Source organism: Mizuhopecten yessoensis, unplaced genomic scaffold (assembly GCF_002113885.1).
Source record: "Mizuhopecten yessoensis strain PY_sf001 unplaced genomic scaffold, ASM211388v2 scaffold10603, whole genome shotgun sequence".
Classification (NCBI taxonomy): Eukaryota; Metazoa; Mollusca; class Bivalvia; order Pectinida; family Pectinidae; genus Mizuhopecten; species Mizuhopecten yessoensis.
Window position 1 is genome coordinate 187,084 of NW_018408629.1, and position 19,982 is coordinate 207,065.

At 35.0% G+C, this 19,982-nt stretch overlaps 1 protein-coding gene across 1 annotated transcript; it reads right to left on the bottom strand.

The window, feature by feature from the left end:
• Nucleotides 1-1,189: 1,189 nt before the first annotated feature.
• Nucleotides 1,190-10,005, bottom strand: LOC110461332. Its single transcript, XM_021514766.1, has 5 exons — nucleotides 9,964-10,005; nucleotides 8,567-8,709; nucleotides 7,667-7,711; nucleotides 4,201-4,323; nucleotides 1,190-1,645 (listed from the first exon to the last, which is right to left on the bottom strand). Exons 2-5 carry the CDS (start codon nucleotides 8,697-8,699, stop codon nucleotides 1,221-1,223), a joined length of 726 nt encoding a protein of 241 aa, XP_021370441.1. The 5' UTR covers nucleotides 8,700-8,709; nucleotides 9,964-10,005; the 3' UTR covers nucleotides 1,190-1,220.
• Nucleotides 10,006-19,982: the final 9,977 nt, after the last annotated feature.

The following is a 19,982-nucleotide window of genomic DNA, read 5'->3' on the forward strand; positions in this document are numbered from 1 at the left end:
GATAGTTAACGCCCTTGTTAATATTGTCAATCTATCACATTTCAAAGTAAATTTCATATATTATCAAATCATAATGTCCACTCATGCATAGGAAGAATTAAACAGGTTTGTCTGTACTTCCATCGAATTGACCGCAATCGTTGCATAACAAAATTTGTTGCACTGAAAGTGGTATCTCATTACAAGTGGCCTCTTAATACAGTTACACAACAAAATCTTCGTTTTACAGCCACTATTTGTCCATAGTTGTGTCATAAAGGGGTTTAGTAATAGATTAAGGGAAATATAGACAGGAATTAGTAAGAAAACAAAAAGAGGACTTTGAAATATGTTTGCGGTAAACGAGGTTTTACTGTATTTATGTTAATAGAGGTGGTCTGTGTAGCAGGTTATATAAATCAGTAATCTGAAAAAAATGTATAAATATCGGGAACAGACTATCTAAAATAACGAGATTTTATTATGCATATACATTGAACCTCAAAATCTCGAAAATATAAAATTAGCAATGGATTCCTCACAAATATGTCTCGAAAATAATCCGGCTTTGAAAACATGCTCTGGAAATAAGCTGCCTATATGTTTGTCATGTTGTCGGCGGGGTATGTACTGTTGACCGGCTGTCGTGCTACGATGCTAAGCCGTTTGTTATGTATATATAAATCGATATTTATTTCTTAATTGAAAATGCCTGATTTTTTAATGAAAGGTGTCATTTAGATTAATCAAAACCTGTTTAAATATAGATCTTAATAATTAGGACTTTTAACGGCAATTTTGATCGGTTGAACCGTTTAAATGGCTTCAAACCCATAAATGGCTTCGAAAATAATTCAGCTTCGAATAAACCTGAGATTCCTAAAAATGAATTTAGAGTTTTCGGTTCATTTGAATTTTAATTCTTTATCCTCGAAGAATTTACGGATGGTGCATGTGTACATAATCGTTTTTCAAAAAAAAAATGAATAATTTCGAATCGTGGTCGACTCGCCTAGCAAAAACATATTTTGAATGCAAAATAAGATTATATAAGAAAGTTGAACATAAGACACATACGTAATTTTTCCTTTGGTAATATATATAGGTTGCTAACAATGAAGAACACTCCTACATACAGCTGCACAATAAAGCAGACATACAAAGAATTGTAGTTTTATCATTTTAATGATCGTTTTGTATGCTTATTTTTCATGCCGGGGGAGTCTTTTGACAAAAGGTTGTTATCCCGACCGCAACATTTCAATCTGTTCTTGTGCAGCAGATTCTATACGATTGAAAGGAGCGATGTTGAACGGAAACTGAGGGACAGTGGAAGCCCTTGGCCTTTGATGACATTCATTATAATAAACCACAGTTGCAATCACGTCATTCACTATCACCTCTTCACTTTCGGTAATGCTGAGAGTTATGACACTTAGTGCATTATGTAAAACACGCAGAGGGTCAATGCAGACCGTTGCTTTGGAGCAACCGTTTCCAAGAGAAATCATGGGTTTTGACACGTTATTGAGCAACACCAGTGGCGTCGATGATTGGTTAACAGAAGAGTCACTGGGGCGATATTTCAGGAGTATAGAGCTGTAGAAGGGTATGGCGACTAGTCCGCACCTGTATAATCTCCTTGGTATCCTGCAGGTGTACACTCCTACAGGTAAACAAAATGGAGGTGAGAAATAACGCTTGCTCTGTCAATTGACAATATTTGCTGATGAGATAAATGTTTATGTATTTTTGTTACGATCCAAAATATTTTCTGTTTCACCTATGGCATTGGGGAAGTAATTGTTCGTGTAACAACTCTTTTACAGCTTTGAGGGAAATTAATTGTAGTCTATATTGCATAGTTTTATGTTGGTTCATGGAACTTCTGTTTCCTTTCGATAAAATAATATAAGACAGCATAATTAACCTGTAAAATAATCAGTATATTTAGATGCTTGTTATTATTGTCATGACAGTAAATATCACATTTGTATGTGTAATAATGCAATATTATTATGCTGTCTTCATTACAGTGTTTACAGGGCCATTATTCCCTACCATATCGTAACATGGTGTTTCACTTGATGCAAGTTTTCATATGGGGTTATTTGCAACGAATTGAACTCCTACAACAACGAACAGACAGGCAGACATACACGTGTTTACAAAGGGCAATAACCCTGCAATTAAACATGCGGTATGTGTAATTGCATTGTTTGGTACTGATTGTGAAATTCATCCCAATCTTTTCAATCAAAGGCAGTAATATTGGTATCGAAGTAAAACTTGTCAGAAGGTCTCAAGTAAAGGGGGCTATTTAATATAGACCAATATATAACTTTTCAATTTTTTGGACGATTCATCCACTTTTTGACATGAGTTCTCGTGATTGAACTGTGATTCCAATTTCAAGTCTTGTCTGAGAAACTGTTTTTCAAAGTATAGGCTAGTTCCATTATTGCCCATATTGTCAAATATTTCTGAAAACCTTGTTGAAGGGGGATTTGACCATTATTAAATACTTAATGCGTAAAGACCAGCATGTTTTTATGCCTTATACCATAACAAATCTAAAAAATGGTACTTTAGCTCAAAGAAAATGTTTCCGGTCCTCAGCACATGCCTTTAACTGTGATATTGTACTATATTATTGTTATCATTGTTATCAATTCTGTAATTGGACCCTCAGGTCTGTTGAATTTAAATAACAAATATATTCGTCCGTGGTAAAATACTTAATATATATGTATACATTGTATAAAATATGTTTTAGTGATGTTATGACTTTATTTAACATTTTTGTCAGTATCGTTGTATATATGTATGACTACACTCTATTGTATAAAACATCTTTGAAAATAAACCTTACTATATAAGAGATAAAATAGTAAAAACATAGGTCCTTTTGAAAGAATATCTGTAACATTTCTCTCGTGCAGAATAATGAAAAACTAATGGACCACTGTATGATTGTATACATTTACTAATGTACCTATTTCTCACTTGTCCAGCTTTTCCTTCGACGTTGTTGCCCTAGACCTATCCAATTAGCTATTGTTTTGAAATAATATTGAAGAGTGGTATGCTATGCAACTATGTCAAAGATATTTCAATAATGTCGCAAATTTTAATTTCGTTGAGTGGAGGCGATGAAAATCAAATGACCTTTACTGATACGAAAATATCACATTCAAATATAACTTTTAATTCAATACAGCCACATCCGGTAACCATGCCCATCTGGTAACTTTGCGCATTGATATATGATCGTATTTCAAGTAGTAGTCTTGCTTAAGTGCGATTTGTTTTTATTTTTAAGGGGGGGGGGGGGAGGGGCCTACCGGATAGATAATCTGTAGTTTGGACCAGTGACTCTATAGGCTACTTTAATATAAACTAAAATGTAGGAAGCTTAAATCTTGTACTTGAATTCGAAAGGTCAGGGAAAACCGTTACATTACTGGAAATATGTTTTAACGATTTTTGGGACTTTTCCTTCAGATTCATGATATTAAAAATGATATTTCGATCGATTGTACATTACTTTTTAATCTGATATAGGTTTAATTCTTTGCTTCATTTACCGCGAGCACATTAATACGAGAGTATAAAGTGGAAACAATTAAATCTGAAACTGTTGGGAACTTCCTGTCCTACAGTCGGGATAATAAGAGACCAATCATAGCTTGACGAAAGTTTAAAATTATGACAGAAATTCCCGAATGATTTTCAAAAACTGAATCTAGTTTAACGGATTTTGTAAACGAACAAACAAACAAACAAGATAAAATGCAGTGTTTGTTGTTGTTCTTAACCGAAATAAAGGATTAAAAAGTGTTTATAAATTATGTATAATGATATGCAACAAAGTCCAGATCAAACATAAATTCTCTAGTATGTACTTACGATTTAGAAAAGTCACCACTGCTCCGCTATTTTCCTAAAGATCTTGGCTTCTGCCCACCCTGTACAGGTTATCTAGAGGCGACTAATGAGAGGCACCTCAGAACAGGTTTTTTCCTGCTTAGAGGTTATTGAAGAGACCAAACTTAATCTGCTACCCCTACAGAAACACTTGGGATCTGACTTTTCTTTTTTCCCTTTCTTTCTCTTTCTTTTCGGCAGTGGCTTCCTAAGTAACCGTCTTCATATTACCCAACAAGGTTCCTGTAGCTTTTTTTCCAAATACAACAATACATATAATACAAATGAGCTTACCCTCTCCTAAATCACATCGATAGTATCTTATAGGTGAGGTCGGTCCGCTGCATGCTCCATGTTCCTGTGTTAATGATTCTGCATGGTGGTTATCACACGTGTCAGTCAGAGAAGCTAGATGAACTAAAGGGAGACGTGCACAATCATATAGACTTGAAATAACAACGTTTTACTTAACTATAATAGATATGACTTGCAGTACTATTACCCCCAAGTTACAGATCTTTTCACATTTATTTTTAAACCTATTAGCCAATTTAGTAGCCACTTTGTATTTTAGTAGCCAACATAAAATAAAAATAGCCGATGACTACTTTGGCTACCGACAGCGCAAGCCCTGCCCATCCCCCTCTCCATTTACTCCCTTTCGCCAGAATTGATAAATGAATTCAGTGTAGTGAATAGCAGAACATTCCACCTTATTGTCCCTACTTTAATAGCAGTATAAGCATCAATACAGTCAGATCGAGGTTCTACCATTCGAAACATTAAGCCTTAATACCGCAAGACCAAGTCCTATCATTCGAAACAGTTTAGCCTCAATACAGCCAGACCAAGTCTTACCATTAGAGCCATTTAAGCCATAATACAGACAGACCAAGTCCTACCATTCGAACCATTTAAGCCTTAATACAGCAAGAACAAGTATTATCATTAGAAATGTTTTAGTCTCAAAACAGCCAGACCAAGTCTACCATTAGAACCATTGAGCTTTATACAGCAAGACCATGACCTACCATTAGAAATGTTCGAACCGCAATAACAGACAGACTAGGGTCCTACCATTAGAACCATTTGAGCCTCAATACAGCCAGGCTAAAGTGCTACCATTAGAACAATTTAAGCCTCAATACAGGCAGACTAAGGTCATACCATTAGAAACATTTTAGCTCCGACAAATCAGACCATGATCATTCCATTTTAGAAGTGTCCGACTCCACGATATCAAGGTCCTATGCATCCTTGATATCCAGGGGTTACGCTCTCTACAGAATAAGTGAGCGTCCTATCATTATAAACATAGTGTGTTGAACACTAAGTTCCTGCTGTTGACGACGTATTAGCCCCAATAAAGTCAGTAACTATAGTAATGTCTTTATACCATAAATATCCTACATATAGATACATGCAATAACATGGACTTACCACTGATAACATATTAGCCTCATTTCCACCAGACCATGATCTTGCTACTGTAAACGTATTGGACTTACCACTGCAGAGTCAACCATATATCTACCGTTGTAAAGGTATTAGACTTAATACCGCCAAACCATTTACCGTTCATTGTAAAATATTAGACTAAATACCGCCAGACCATATACTTTACATTGTAAAAGTATTAGACCAAATACCGCCAGACCGCATACATTTCATTGTAAAAGTGTTAGACTTAATACCGCCAGACAATATACTTTACATTGTAAAATATTAGACTAAATACCGCCGGACCATATATCTTTCATTGTAAAAGTGTTAGACTTAATACCGCCAAACCACATACCTTTCATTGTAAAATATTAGACTTAATACCGCCAGACCATATACCTTTCATTGTAAAGTATTATATTTAATACCGCCAGACCATATATCTTTCATTGTAAAAGTGTTAGACTTAATACCGCCAGACCAGATACCTTTCATTGTAAAAGTGTTAGACTTAATACCGCCAGACCATTTACCTTTCATTGTAAAAGTGTTAGACTTAATACCGCCAGACCACATACCTTTCATTGTTAAAGTTTTAGACTTAATACCGCCAGACCATTTACCTTTTATTGTAAAAGTGTTAGACTTAATACCGCCAGACCACATACTTTTCATTGTTAAAGTATTAGACTTAATACCGCCAGACCATAAACCTTTCATTGTAAAAGTATTAGACTCAATACCGCCAGACCATATACCTTTCATTGTAAAAGTATTAGACTAAATACCGCCAGACCATATACCTTTCATTGTAAAAGTATAAGACTCAATACCGCCATACCATATACCTTTCATTGTAAAAGTATAAGACTCAATACCGCCATACCATATACCTTTCATTGTAAAAGTATTAGACTAAATACCGCCAGACCATATACCTTTCATTGTAAAAGTATAAGACTCAATACCGCCATACCATATACCTTTCATTGTAAAAGTATAAGACTCAATACCGCCATACCATATACCTTTCATTGTAAAAGTATTAGACTAAATACCGCCAGACCATATACCTTTCATTGTAAAAGTATAAGACTCAATACTGCCAGACCATATACCTCTCATTGTAAAAGTATGAGACTCAATACCGCCAGACCATATACCTTTCCTTGTAAAAGTATTAGTATTAATACAGCCAGACCATATACCTTTCATTGTAAAAGTATAAGACTCAATACTGCCAGACCATATATCTTTCATTGTAAAAGTATGAGACTCAATACTGCCCGACCATATACGTTTCATTGTAAAAGTGTTAGACTTAATACCGCCAGACCATATACCTTTCATTGTAAAAGTGTTAGACGTAATACCGCCAGACCATATATCTTTCATTGTAAAAGTATTAGACGTAATACCGCCAGACCATATACCTTTCATTGTAAAAGTATTAGACGTAATACCGCCAGACCATATACTTTACATTGTAAAAGTATTAGTCTTAATACTGCCAGACCATATACCTTTCATTGTAAAAGTATTAGACTAAATACCGCCAGACCATATACCTTTCACTGTAAAAGTATTAGACTTAATACCGCAAGACCATAAACATTTCATTGTAAAATATTAGATGTCCGAAACTATAATCCTGGTATTGTAAACGTATTAGACTTTCAACTACCTACCACTGCAAAATTGTTAGACTTAAAACCGCCAGAAAATGATCTTAATATTGTAAAAGTGCAAGACTTAATTCCACCAGAACGTGATTCTACTATTGTTAACTTATTAGATCTAAAACTGCAGAAGCATGGATCTACCATTGCAAGAGTATTAGACTGGATATCCCCAAACCATATACTTGCCTTTATCAAAGTAATAGACTTCATACCGCTAGACCATGGACCCACTATTATAAACGTATAAGAATAATACCGCCAGCCCATGGACCTACTTTTGTGAGCGTATTAGCATCAAAACTTTCAGATCAATGTTCTAACATTGAAAACGCTTTAGCCCCAATTCAATTGGCTATGGTCCCACTTTTTGTAAACGTATTGAGTCGAACGGATTTAAGATTATAAAGCCAGCACGTTATGCAGTGAATCAGAGAGGCGTCATCAAATTATCATACATTTCATGGCGCGAGACATTGGCTTTCTTATACACATTTTTTACGGTAGAATGTGCGGGGGAAGAAACCAGCGCTTCAATCTTTTTAAATCTTGTACCGAGGCAGTGCTCTATTATTGAAAAGAAGTGGAGTGCCTACAGGTATTTTTTTTGCATTATAAGTATACATTGTTTATCTCACCCTCGTTGCTGCAAGCTTCACACTGCTGGGAATGTACGATTGTATCTATAACAAAAATGTCTGACTTGAAACTAAGAATGACCGGGGAATGAGCGAAATGATAATACCGCTAAAATTCACATATAAATTCAAATAGTCTACGGGCATATCTCGCCATATACATATGCTATTTAGATCTTGTAGAATCATGTATAAGTTTGTGCTTATGTAGTCAAGCTATGTATTCCCTAATATGGAAAAACAAAATTTGGTTTTTGTTTTGTTTTGTGTGAAAGAAATATAGTCCTCATAAATATAATATCATGTTCGCTAAGTATGGCAAATCAGAAATTATTTAAGGATTAACTTGAATATATATTTCATGTTATGGAGGTATAACACAAAAAAACTGGATCGTACTCTAAATAAACCGCGAATCGGTTTATGATGAGAGTACACTCCGGTTTTTTGTGTTATACCTCCATAACATAAAAAATATATTCAAGTCAACCCTTATAATTTAATCTACTATACACAATTCATGTGGAAATCCACTTTTTTTGATGGACTCTTTTCTCTTAGAAATCATTACGCCGCTGTATCAGCCAATCAAAAGCGACGTTACAAACGGCGACGTCATGTTTTACGTTACGGGCTGATCACATAATTGTTCAAGCCAATGGAAATGCTTGTTACAAGCAAGATTAAATTATTCAAAGACAAATATGAAATTAACTTTCATATAGTAATATTTCAACCAATATATTTTATATAAACAGTTTTACTTTACGTCTTGATTTCTTCATGACTATGTGAAAACAACTTAGATATTGATCACTCTATTGGCAACAATTTCAAGGGGGGGAAGCAAACAAAACATTGTATATGATGTTAATAAGCTTCGTATTGCAATCTACATACCATGTGGTCGGTTGATATAGTTGGACTCAAAATTATTATAACAGGAACAAATTGTCCGAGCCTGTGTCCTGCTGAGCAATGCACCATATACGAGCATGATTAGTGCTAATTCCTTTCTAGACTGCATGGTCATGTTCGCTTCCCTGTACAAATATAAAGAAAGTATGTGACTTTTCGGCAGAGCAATTTCAGATCATTGACGCGCAAGTTCTCCATTTGTCTGTCTGCTTTTTGTTAAATGGTACCAGCTTATGCAAAGTGCAGACATGGTTTTAGGTCTAGTTTGCTATAATCAAACAAGAAGTTCGTAGGTTAAAATAACGTTAAGTTTGGTGTATGTCTTGGTATACTTATTTTAGGAGTGAATGCAGAGGTCCTAATCAACAACAGTAATCATACAAATGCTTACTTATCTTTTCGAGAATGCGCTAAGATTTGGGTGCGCTACACAACACTCGTTTACAGTACCTGATCAATGTATAGCATTGTCAATCACAATTGAGATAAGAACTAGATAGTTCGTCATGAAGAGCATGACACATGATGGACATAATGCCTGAGCATAACTGTGCAAACTAAAGGGTTAACACTACTATTTACGTCAAAGGAAATTTCATTAAGCCAGAATATTTATATTATTTTTCATAATTATACAGTTTTCCGGTTAAAGCGCACATAACAGCAAATAGTTACAAATGTATATTTATTCTATGACTTGCAAATTTTGTGTACTCTTACTGGCCTTGCTGAAAGCTGATTTGCTGAACTTGATATAATATTATATTGACACATAACATTATCAGCATAAGCACTTTATGTAGAATGTCAATTTGTTTAAATACAGTACTGTATAGCTTTATTAACCTTGTCATCATCTTCATGCTGAAATAGTTGCAGTTTCCCCAACCCACTTAAACGTCCATATGATCAATTAATAATAATATAATAAACAACATTTGATATAGCGCCCTATCTAGCTATAATAAGCCACTCTAAAGCGCTTTACAGTAAATAGATATACAATTTGTACAATAAATACAATTAGCATATACATTAATCAAAACAATTTTGAGGAATTCGCAGGAGCTGCCTTATCTGGCGCTAACTACTAGTCCTATGCCACCTGGTTGATAGCTTCATGTGTGTATGTCTGCGTGTGTGCCGGAGATGTATTGTATTATGTTGGGCTCAAAATTAATCTCTTGTATTTGATCTTGTTAAATGTCCCTTAATTAAAATATTATTGACCTCGGTTTACGAAATAAGGAAATATTAAGTTCCAAAATCCTATTATCGACCTCTATGTAATATACAAATTGTTATATATTAACGTCGTGGCATTTGAACTGATAGAAAAGACATGTTAATAAAAAAAGATTGTAAAATAGTGTACTTACAGCCAGTTCTTGAACTCGTGTTCTCGTGGTGCCTCGTGTTCGAAATGCTCCGCTAAAGGAACGATCTGTTGTAAGTTCCTCCTTATATTCTGCTGAAGAAAAATCCACATGCGCAGTGAGTCGTGAACATTTCCGACCAAGCCTACACTACGTAGGTTTCTTTTAATTTGTCTTTAGTTCAAATTGATGTCATTTCCAAGGTGTGGATCTCTTCTGTTGTCAATCTCGTAATGTGATTTTTATTGGTTTTACTTTCACATGTCTTTTTGTTATTATTATTATCAAACAAAACCAAATAATTTTAATTACATAATACTTCTATAACAAATGAAAAAAATCACATCGAAAATACAGGACATGGCGACAAAGACGAAAATATTAATACAGGTAATAAAGGATTTTTTTCCAATTATGGGATTGATAGAAAAATATCCCTGCATAAACAATGTAGATGATATTAAAAAAAAAAAAAAAAAAAAAAAAAAAAAAAAAAAAAAAAAAAAAAAAAAAAAAAAAAAAAAAAAAAAAAAAAAAAAAAAAAAAAAAAAAAAAAAAAAAAAAAAAAAAAAAAAAAAAAAAAAAAAAAAAAAAAAAAAAAAAAAAAAAAAAAAAAAAAAAAAAAAAAAAAAAAAAAAAAAAAAAAAAAAAAAAAAAAAAAAAAAAAAAAAAAAAAAAAAAAAAAAAAAAAAAAAAAAAAAAAAAAAAAAAAAAAAAAAAAAAAAAAAAAAAAAAAAAAAAAAAAAAAAAAAAAAAAAAAAAAAAAAACCATAATGTACAGAATCTTCCCAAATCCACGGCACTTAATTGTCCCGTTTCAAGTACAACATCAAAAAAATATTAACAAAGATATTAATATTTATTATATAAAAAAAAAATCAAATATGTTTATATACATTTTAGTTGACTGACAAGTATGTTGAAATTAGATCCTGGTATAAACAAATTAGTAAGGTAATAGTGTGAATTACAAGAGATCCTAGAAGGATCTTGACGCCAACGATGAAAGGATCTTGATCAGATCTACAAAGTATGGCTTTTACCTTCTTTGCTCTTCATTTTCCTTACAGTAACTTTTACCAAGTCCCATGTTGGAAATGCTAAACAGGAATCTTGTACATTATCTTACACTTCGTAATATCATATGTTATTTACCACTCTCATGACAAATGTCATTGTAGGAGAATTGCATAACTATATGCCAAATGACATAAATTCATACAACAATTACGAAATTACAAGTGCTGTCGATGAGAGAAAAACACTCATCAGGGACCGACATATGTTTGTATAAACCTTCTGCTAGTATCTATCTCTCAAAAAATCTTTTGGTTATTGAAACGTGTTACAAAACAAATTTTGGGCTAGAATAAATTTTATAACATGACAAACGTCCCCTTCTTAAATAAAAGAACATAAAACATTTAACTGGTGTGGCGGTCCAAATATATTCGATGTTTATAGAACAGAGCCTACGGCTTTCAGCAATACCTAGGGACCAAGTTCTCATAACAACCCCACCCTGTCATTGGTATCATCTAAATGCAGACAAATGTTTAAACGACAGACTGAGCCACCGTTGAATTGATCCGCCCACTCCGATCGCTGCAGGGTTGTTAATATATAATGTACTTGAGAAAACACAGACAAATTCTGTTAATTTTTAAATAACGGGTTGCGTCTTCAGCTGATTAATCTGTTTTAAGGTTTCTTGAAATTTTGTTGACACCACAAAATTTGCATTTGTCATGTGACTCATTATTGACAGCTAGAATATTAAATGTGTTTCTGAAGACCATAAAGTATGTTTCTGAGATGTTTATTAGGAAACTACTTTTTAATATTTCGTCATTTAATTCAGGAAAATCTTTTTTCCTTTCGTGTGTTTCCAGAAAGGTTGTGTAGTGCTAAACCGCTTTAGAGCACTTATTTGTACTGAGTGCATGAGTAATCATAATATATTTACTGATTAATAGGTATTTTGGCCAAAATGTTCGTGGTATGTTACTAAGATCTAAGGTTTTTTCAATGTGCCTTTGTTCTTATTTACCTGGTTTTCTCCCGTTATATTTCTATAGATATATCATAGGTTTGAATTATGCCAAAGTATCATCGATTTTGTAATAATATCTAAATATATGTACAAAAACATGTCAGACAATTACAGGGACAACTTGGAAAATAGTTTCATAAAGAAAAAAGTTGAAAAAACAAAAACAATAAAATTAGAAAGATAAATAAAGAAAGGATCATATATTTTAGTGTGTTGGGAAAAATGATACCATGGCACGCTAAATGTATTTAGGTACTTATTATTTGTTCATCTTTAAGTTTATTTTATGAAATTTTGAATAGCTATATATTATTAAAATATTTTGATCATACGTTAAAGATACATCACCAAAAGAGGTGAAATCAACACGTAATAGGTGTAGCAAGGAAGTCTAGCAACTTTGTCGTGCTTCATTATGATTAGAGAGCAACAAATAGTAATAATAGTAATAATAATAATATACAACATTTGCAATGGCGCCCTATCTAGCTAACCCAAGCCACTTTAAAGCGCTTTACAGTACATAGATAAACAATTTATACAATTAGCATATATACATTAATCAATACAATTTTGAGGAATTCGCAGGAGCTACATTAACAGGCGCTAACTACTATTCATATGCCACCTGGCTAATATCTCCAGAGATAATGTAATATTCATTCATATTTTGATTAGTGTATGGGCAATAGGCAAAATAAAATAATAACTAGAACTGTAAGCCAAAGGTTAACTAATACCAGCCGCTCCTATATAAACCAGAACTGTAAGCAAAGGGCTAAGCAATCCAGTCACCCATCAGTAATTATTTAAGTATATAGGTCACTGACATACTTCCTGTACTCACTTCCAATGCCAAACATTCTTACATAACAAATCTTGTAAGCCCAGATGAACCAGTTTTGCTGAAATCGTCCTAGTAGTTAAGAAAGAGTTGTCAAGACAAAGATTTTAAACAAAGGGCCTCAACTCCTTAAAAATGGTCGAAATGAAAAAATACTACCATGATGCACTGATGTCTACCCTGATGCACGACATCATGGGGTAATTACCATATCTGTAAACTTTCATTGACTTTCAGTCCTAACTTCGTTGCGGGGGTATACTTAAGTGTATAATAGTTTTACTATTAAGATTATATTGTTATTTTTATATTATTGCATATCGTTGTCTATAACACAATTTCAACCTTAGGTAGTTCTCCAGAGGAACGATTACTCTGGCAGAATACATATTCGTGAGCTATTACTGTTGCGCATAACTTTCAAACAAACGTTATATAATAAAGTGATTTGGTATATTACAAAAACAGAAATGTATTGGTATTTACCATAAAAGCATTGATAATCAAATCTCCATGATTATGTGAAATTGGCCTTTGATCATGTTTGGCATGCTAAAAAGTACTTTACCGGTTTTGATATTACATAAAAGTGATTCTGTAGACAGAATATATATATATATGGAAAGTTTTTAAAGAAGTTTAAAATATAGACTACCATTGTAACTATATATAGGCAAGTTGACAATGTTGGTTGTATTTTGAATTTTGTGAAAATTGTGCATGTTTTTCCAATTAAAAGTATCACTGCGCTTACTTCATGTATACCAATATGACATATTTAGTATCAAAATAACAGTAATTCATTTTCAAAATAACATTCTCCTGTGACATTTATCTGTCATTTTGTTGAGATACCCCCGTCACTCAACCTGGTGTTATGCAAGGAGGTCCGCTACGGTTATCAGTTGTAATTATGAACAATCATATATGCAGTTATTTATCATTTTTACGTAGTTACATATGGCAAAAGAATAAAAGAAATCAAAGAGGGGGCCAAATGTTGACCCCACCTTTACGTGACAAAAGGATACCGTGGTCTTGATTCCACATTACAAGTGGGGGCGGATTAAAGTGTCCCCTCAAGTTTTGTTCGAGACAGGTAAGGACGCTTGGTAACGTAGAATTATTACTTCCGGAATATTATTTTTGGAATATTCAAAAACTCTTTTCCACGTATCAAGAAGTATGTGGTTTCTTCTGAAGTTTGGTTTTGGTTTGGTTTTATTTTGTTCAACGTCCTATTAACAGTTAAGGTCATTTAAGGACGTGCCTTCATGTGTGTTGTGCATGCGTGCATGTGTGCTGGAGACAGAGTATGTTAGTGTAATTAAATTAATCATATCATTTTTGACGTATTAAACAAAAATATCTTATAACCGTTATCTAAAGAAAATTATGTTTTTACAAGAGCGACTTAATATACCTGACCTTTCAATCCTCTACCAATGTATTAACCACAACATATAATTAGCATTAGAAAAGTGTGAGCAGACTTAGTGTTGCCAAAGGTTAACAGTGAATGGGATAGTCGGCAGATGACCAGTAACATTTCAGATACAATTGAAAGGGTGTTGTTATTTGCAATTTATTTTCTGACATTTACAAATCCAAGAGTTCCTCAGGGGTCTGTTTTTGAAATCGTTCATTTATTTATGTTATATTAATATAAGGATTAACAGTTAATCCTACTGCAATCAAATGTGTATATTATGTTGATCTCCCACAGCTCATACCTCTATGTAAATAATTTCAGTAGCCTCTGCTACAACTCCTTAAGTAGACGGTAAACGATTGAGGGTAAGGGGTAGAAGGTAGACGATTGAAGGCAGGGGAAGAGGGCAGAGTGTACAGAATTGAGGGTAGGGGAGGATAAGGTAAAGAGTGAATGATGCAGAGGACGGTGTAGAGGAAGGGTGTAGGGGTAGGTGAAGCGGTAGGGGGAAGTGTGTAGAGGGCAGACATGGAAGGAAGTGTCTAGAGAGTAGAGGGAAGGGTGTAGAAGTAAGGATGTAGAGGTAGGGGAAGAGGGAAGTGTGTAGATGGTAGATGGATGGGTGTAGAGGATAGGGGATAGAGGGAAGGGGGTAGAGGAAAGGGTGTAGGGGTAGAGGGAAGGGTGTAGAAGGTAGGATGTAGAGGTGGAGGAAAAAGTGAAGAAGGTAGAGGTAAAGGGAAGAGTGTAGAGGGAATGGTAGAGGTAGAGAGAAAGGTGTGGAAGGTAGGCGATAGATGGAAGAGTGTAGAGGGTAGAGGTTATGGGAAGGTAGGGGAAAGGGCAGAGGGTAGGGTGTACAGGATTAAGCGTAGGAGAAGAGGGTAATGGGTAAAGAGTAGGGGGTAGAAGGTATGGGGTACACTGTAGTATGAAGTAGACAGGAGAGGGTATGAAGTAGACAGGAGAGGGTATGAAGTAGACAGGAGAGGGTATGAAGTAGACAGGAGAGGGTATGAAGTAGAGGGTAATAGAATCAGGTTGAGCATACCTCTTGATACCATTGGAATATTATTTTTAGCTTTTAGAGTATAGCTAGTGCTTTCAGACGATACTTGTGGCGTGTTTCGATTGGATATGGTGATATATATATATAAACCTTTTTATATTTCCGTCTTTATAATAACTTAATAAAAACAATAACTAGTCGACTTTTAAGCTAGCAAAACGAAGATCGTTTTCCTCTCAAATTCGTAAAAAATGCCTGCAAAGATTTTGAACTATATAATCAGAGTTTGAATGAACCTTGCAGGCAAATGGGGTTAGTTTTCAGTGTAGAAGTGATATAAAAATAGATAATATTTTTATACTTGAAAATCGTTATTAAAGCAAATTGACGTTTTAGAATGTTGAATATTAACTTGACCGGACGAAACTCGTTAAGTATATAACTCGTTTATTTTGACTTTTTCATAATTATTGTTGTGAATTATTTTGATAATTTTGTTCAAGAATGCGAAAAGAGATATAATATATGACTCAACCTGGTTTACCAGTACCTCTATAAGATTACAATGACTCAAGATATATGTCAATGTCATTTATTTTACTGCGTGTTGAATATAGATATTAACGCATAAAGTAGCCATTATATACAAACTTCCGACCTGGAAAGAGATTCAGTACAGAGTGAATATTTTCAGAATAAGCCACAGGAAAGTTGAAATACCGTTCAAAGGCTTGCAAAAAAATGTCTAGACAGATATGATATTACGATAGCTAATGTTGAAAGTATAGAGGAAAGAGACTTCATAGGTCTGCTTTCAAATAGATATAATAAACGATTGTCGACCAATTTATAACTATATCGCTGCCGAGTCTCGATGGAAATATTTGTCTTGATAGTTGCCAAAAGAACAAAAACCTATCCAGGGCAATTATTTGTACCGATACCTTAAAATAAATACAAAACAATGTTAAGAAAACATAATTCAAAATATGATAAAACTAGGACAAAATATGAACAAAAGAAGACTTTGAGACCTTGTAAAAGTGCAATGAGAATAAGACCAGGTTTTCCGGAAGGGTAAGCGTCTTCTGCTTCATCGACGACAGCCGCCATATAAATCTGGGTCAAATACATGTCACGTCGTGCTCACATCGAGAACTCGGGTAGTGTGTCACGTCGTCCTCACATCGAGAACTCGGGTAGTGTGTCACGTCGTCCTCACATCGACCACTCGGGTAGTGTGTCACGTCGTCCTCACATCGAGAACTCGGGTAGTGTGTCACGTCGTCCTCACATCGAGAACTCGGGTAGTGTGTCACGTCGTCCTCACATCGAGGACTCGGGTAGTGTGTCACGTCGTCCTCAAATCGAGGACTCGGGTAGTGACAAGTCACCAGGCACACTAATGAGCATAACTAAAATGTCTCGCCCTCATACCACACAAAACATGCATATCTCCCTTCGAGATGATGAGGGCGACTACAACACGTGTCCCTTGTCGTCATCAACCTGCATCTTTGGAAACCCAGTGTTGTAAAATTGTCCGTCAGCAGTCGACATCTTTCATGGAGGTCAAGATATTCGGAGCAGACTATATATTAAGCCGTCCTTTTTGGTTACGTTTTAAGTAAAGATCGAGGAAAACAGCTGCAGCAGAAGAGTCTGTTGTGTCCATGGTGTCAAGTTCAGGAGGATATACACGATCGATATGGTCAATAAATTTTAATATACCTAAATGTAAAATTGAAGGACCTAGATAGGTCTTGATCACAAGTCCGGATAAGCTCATCAATAAATTATCCCTCATATAAAAAAACCAAATCGGTCGGGAGAGAGGCAAAGTTTGTTTCCATAGAAAAGTTGAAATGTGGAAGATGGGGCTCATCCGATTTCTGTTCTTCATCTCTGCAGTTCGGATGATTTAGAAAGGAATATATCTTCTGCTACCCAACTTATTTGATGATATATTAGTTTTTTCCCGCTTTCCGAATTCTTCTTTTTCTAATGCTTTAATTGGTAATACCTTATTTTTGTCTTTGAAATTCGTACTAACTGCTCTTGGATTAGAGGACAGCTTTAAACAGATATGGGAAAGGACGGTTGTAAATGTTGGTTGTATAGGGTTTAACGTCCCATTAAAAGCTTAGGTCATTTAAGGACGTGCCTCCGTGTTTGTTGTGTACGTGCATGTGAGCTTGAGGCAAGGTATGCTGGTGTAATGGCCTCTTTGTGATCGCCCTGATCTGATGCTGACTGTATAGTGCTACCACACTGAAATACCATGCCGAAGGCACACAGCATAGCTTTACGCCCGATCACATTGTACCGACACCAGTGAACCAGTTGTTGCAATTACCCTAAATGCTGAACGTTAAGTAGGGAATGCAAACTACCAATTTTAAGGACTTTGGTATGTCCCGGCATGGGAACAGAACCCAAAGCCGTCTCAAAATAAAAGTCAAAAGTGAATGCGTGCATAGTAAGGCACTAGAAATAAAAAGGTAAGGTAGAATAAGAGAGAAATACAAAGATCACACATATTGCAATGGGTGCAGCAGATTGATTTTGGTTGCTTTCGTGTCCCCAGGTAGAGAACATAAACGCAAATTTTGAATTCTAAATGGGGTTCCCGCATAAGTCGCCTCTTGTGATCAATGTAACAGCAGGTGTATCCTTTTCTCTATCCCCGACTTGCAGTGTGTCCAAGTGTGAAGGCATGTTGGAGTAATGTATGCAGGGTCGGGGGAAGAATACACCTGCTGTATCCCACTTTGTGCCACAAGGTGTTGTAATGTGGTGCCCATTACAATACTTGAGTTTAAGTTCTTTTCGCACTTCTTCTCTTCTATCCGAGATAAACCAAAGTCCTTAAAATTGGTACTTGCTGCTCTCTTCTTTACATTCAGTTTTAAATGGGTAGGATGTAAAGTGGTCTGAAAAGGGTTGTTCATCAACTGATGACGTCATATGGGGCTTCGTGACCAGCAACTTCTTCTGTATGATATATATGGACTTGCACTTCTTGTAAATAGTATGTGGATTATCACTTCAATTGTGAACAACAAGTCAAGGATGTCACAAAATACAGAGTTACTGTCGTATCACAATGAATAACAAAGTGATCCAACAAGTATATCACTACCATTGTCACTACTGTGAAATATTCCATAAAAACGCACATGCTGCAATGCATTTTAAAGAATTATAGTTGTATGGAAATAGAAATAAAACAAGAGGCACATGGGCCTAAACGATCACCTGAGTCCTATAGTATTTATTTTTGTTGTTGAAATATGTACCAATTTGAGTACAAAATAGTTAAGTATAACGTTACCGAGTTTCAGTTAAATCGGCCTATTAGAACTTGTTTTTAAATTTGAAATAGTTTTGTCAAAATGTCGGCCGTGTCGGCCATATTGGATTTCTGATCAACCCGATATATAACAACACTTTGTCAGGACCATGAGTCGATCATTCCTACAAAGTTTCAGTTAAATTGGCCCAGCAGAACTTGACTTTAAGTTTGAAATAGTTTTTCAAAATGGCGGCCGTGTCAGCCATAATGGATTTCTGATCGACCCGAAAAATAACAACACTTTGTCAGGACCATGAGTCGATCATTCCTACAAAGTTTCAGTTAAATTGGCCCAGCAGAACTTGACTTTAAGTTTGAAATAGTTTTTCAAAATGGCGGCTGCAGCGGCCATATTGGATTTCTGAACGACCCGAAAAATACCGACACTTTGTCAGGACCATGAGTCAATCATTCCAACCAGGTTTAAGTTCAATCGGCCCAGCAGAACTTGACTTTAAGTTTGAAATAGTTTTTCAAAATGGCGGCTGCGGTGGCCATTTTGGATTTCTGAACGACCCGAAAAATGCCGACACTTTGCCACGACCATGAGTCAATCATTCCAACCAGGTTTAAGTTCAATCGGCCCAGCAGAACTTGCCTTTAAGTTTGAAATAGTTTTTCAAAATGGCGGCCGTGGCGGCCATATTTGATTTCTGATTGACCTGAAAAATAACAACACTTTGTCAGGACAATAAGTAGATCATTCCTACCAACTTTCAGTTCAATTAGCCCAGCAGAACTTGACTTTAAGTTTGAAATGTAAAATGTTATCAAAACTGAAGGGGTCGAACTCAGGACCTTTACATTATAAAACATCTGCTTTATCAATGTCTCCCAATGCAACATACCCGGTCTCACATGCACGCTTACACAACACACATGGAGGCACATCCTAAATTAAAATTAGCTATAAATAGGACGTTAAACAAAATGATTGCATACACAGCACGTCCTTAAATGACCTCAGATGTTAATAGGATGTTAAACAAAACAAGAGGCCCAATGGGCCTGCATCGCTCACCTGGTATAAAACTCACACTTGTAACCTGAAAAGTGATCTAAAATAAAGCTACAGGCAAAATATCAGTATTTATGATTAAAATTCATTCAAAAGACCGTTATTTTTTTTAACATTTCACCCCTGTGATTGAAAGTCGAACAAAGTCATTATGTTGAACACATTGTATAGCCTTTCATCTCAGGATGCAACTTGCAAAGTATAAACATCCTGGGACCCATGGTTATTCAGAAGAGGTTGTTTAAAGATTTTAAACAAATTTGACCCCTGTGACCTTGAATATAAGTAAAAGTCATTCACTTTAACAAACA

Bases quoted from the DNA above. Each gene is read 5' to 3' on its own strand.
- LOC110461332 (XM_021514766.1), bottom strand. From the start codon at position 8,699: ATGACCATGCAGTCTAGAAAGGAATTAGCACTAATCATGCTCGTATAT. The intron at 7,712-8,566 runs GTATGTAGATTG...TTTTTGTTATAG, and splicing joins CTATATCAACCGACCACATG to ATACAATCGTACATTCCCAG. The intron at 1,646-4,200 runs GTAAGCTCATTT...GTTTACCTGTAG, and splicing joins TCGATGTGATTTAGGAGAGG to GAGTGTACACCTGCAGGATA.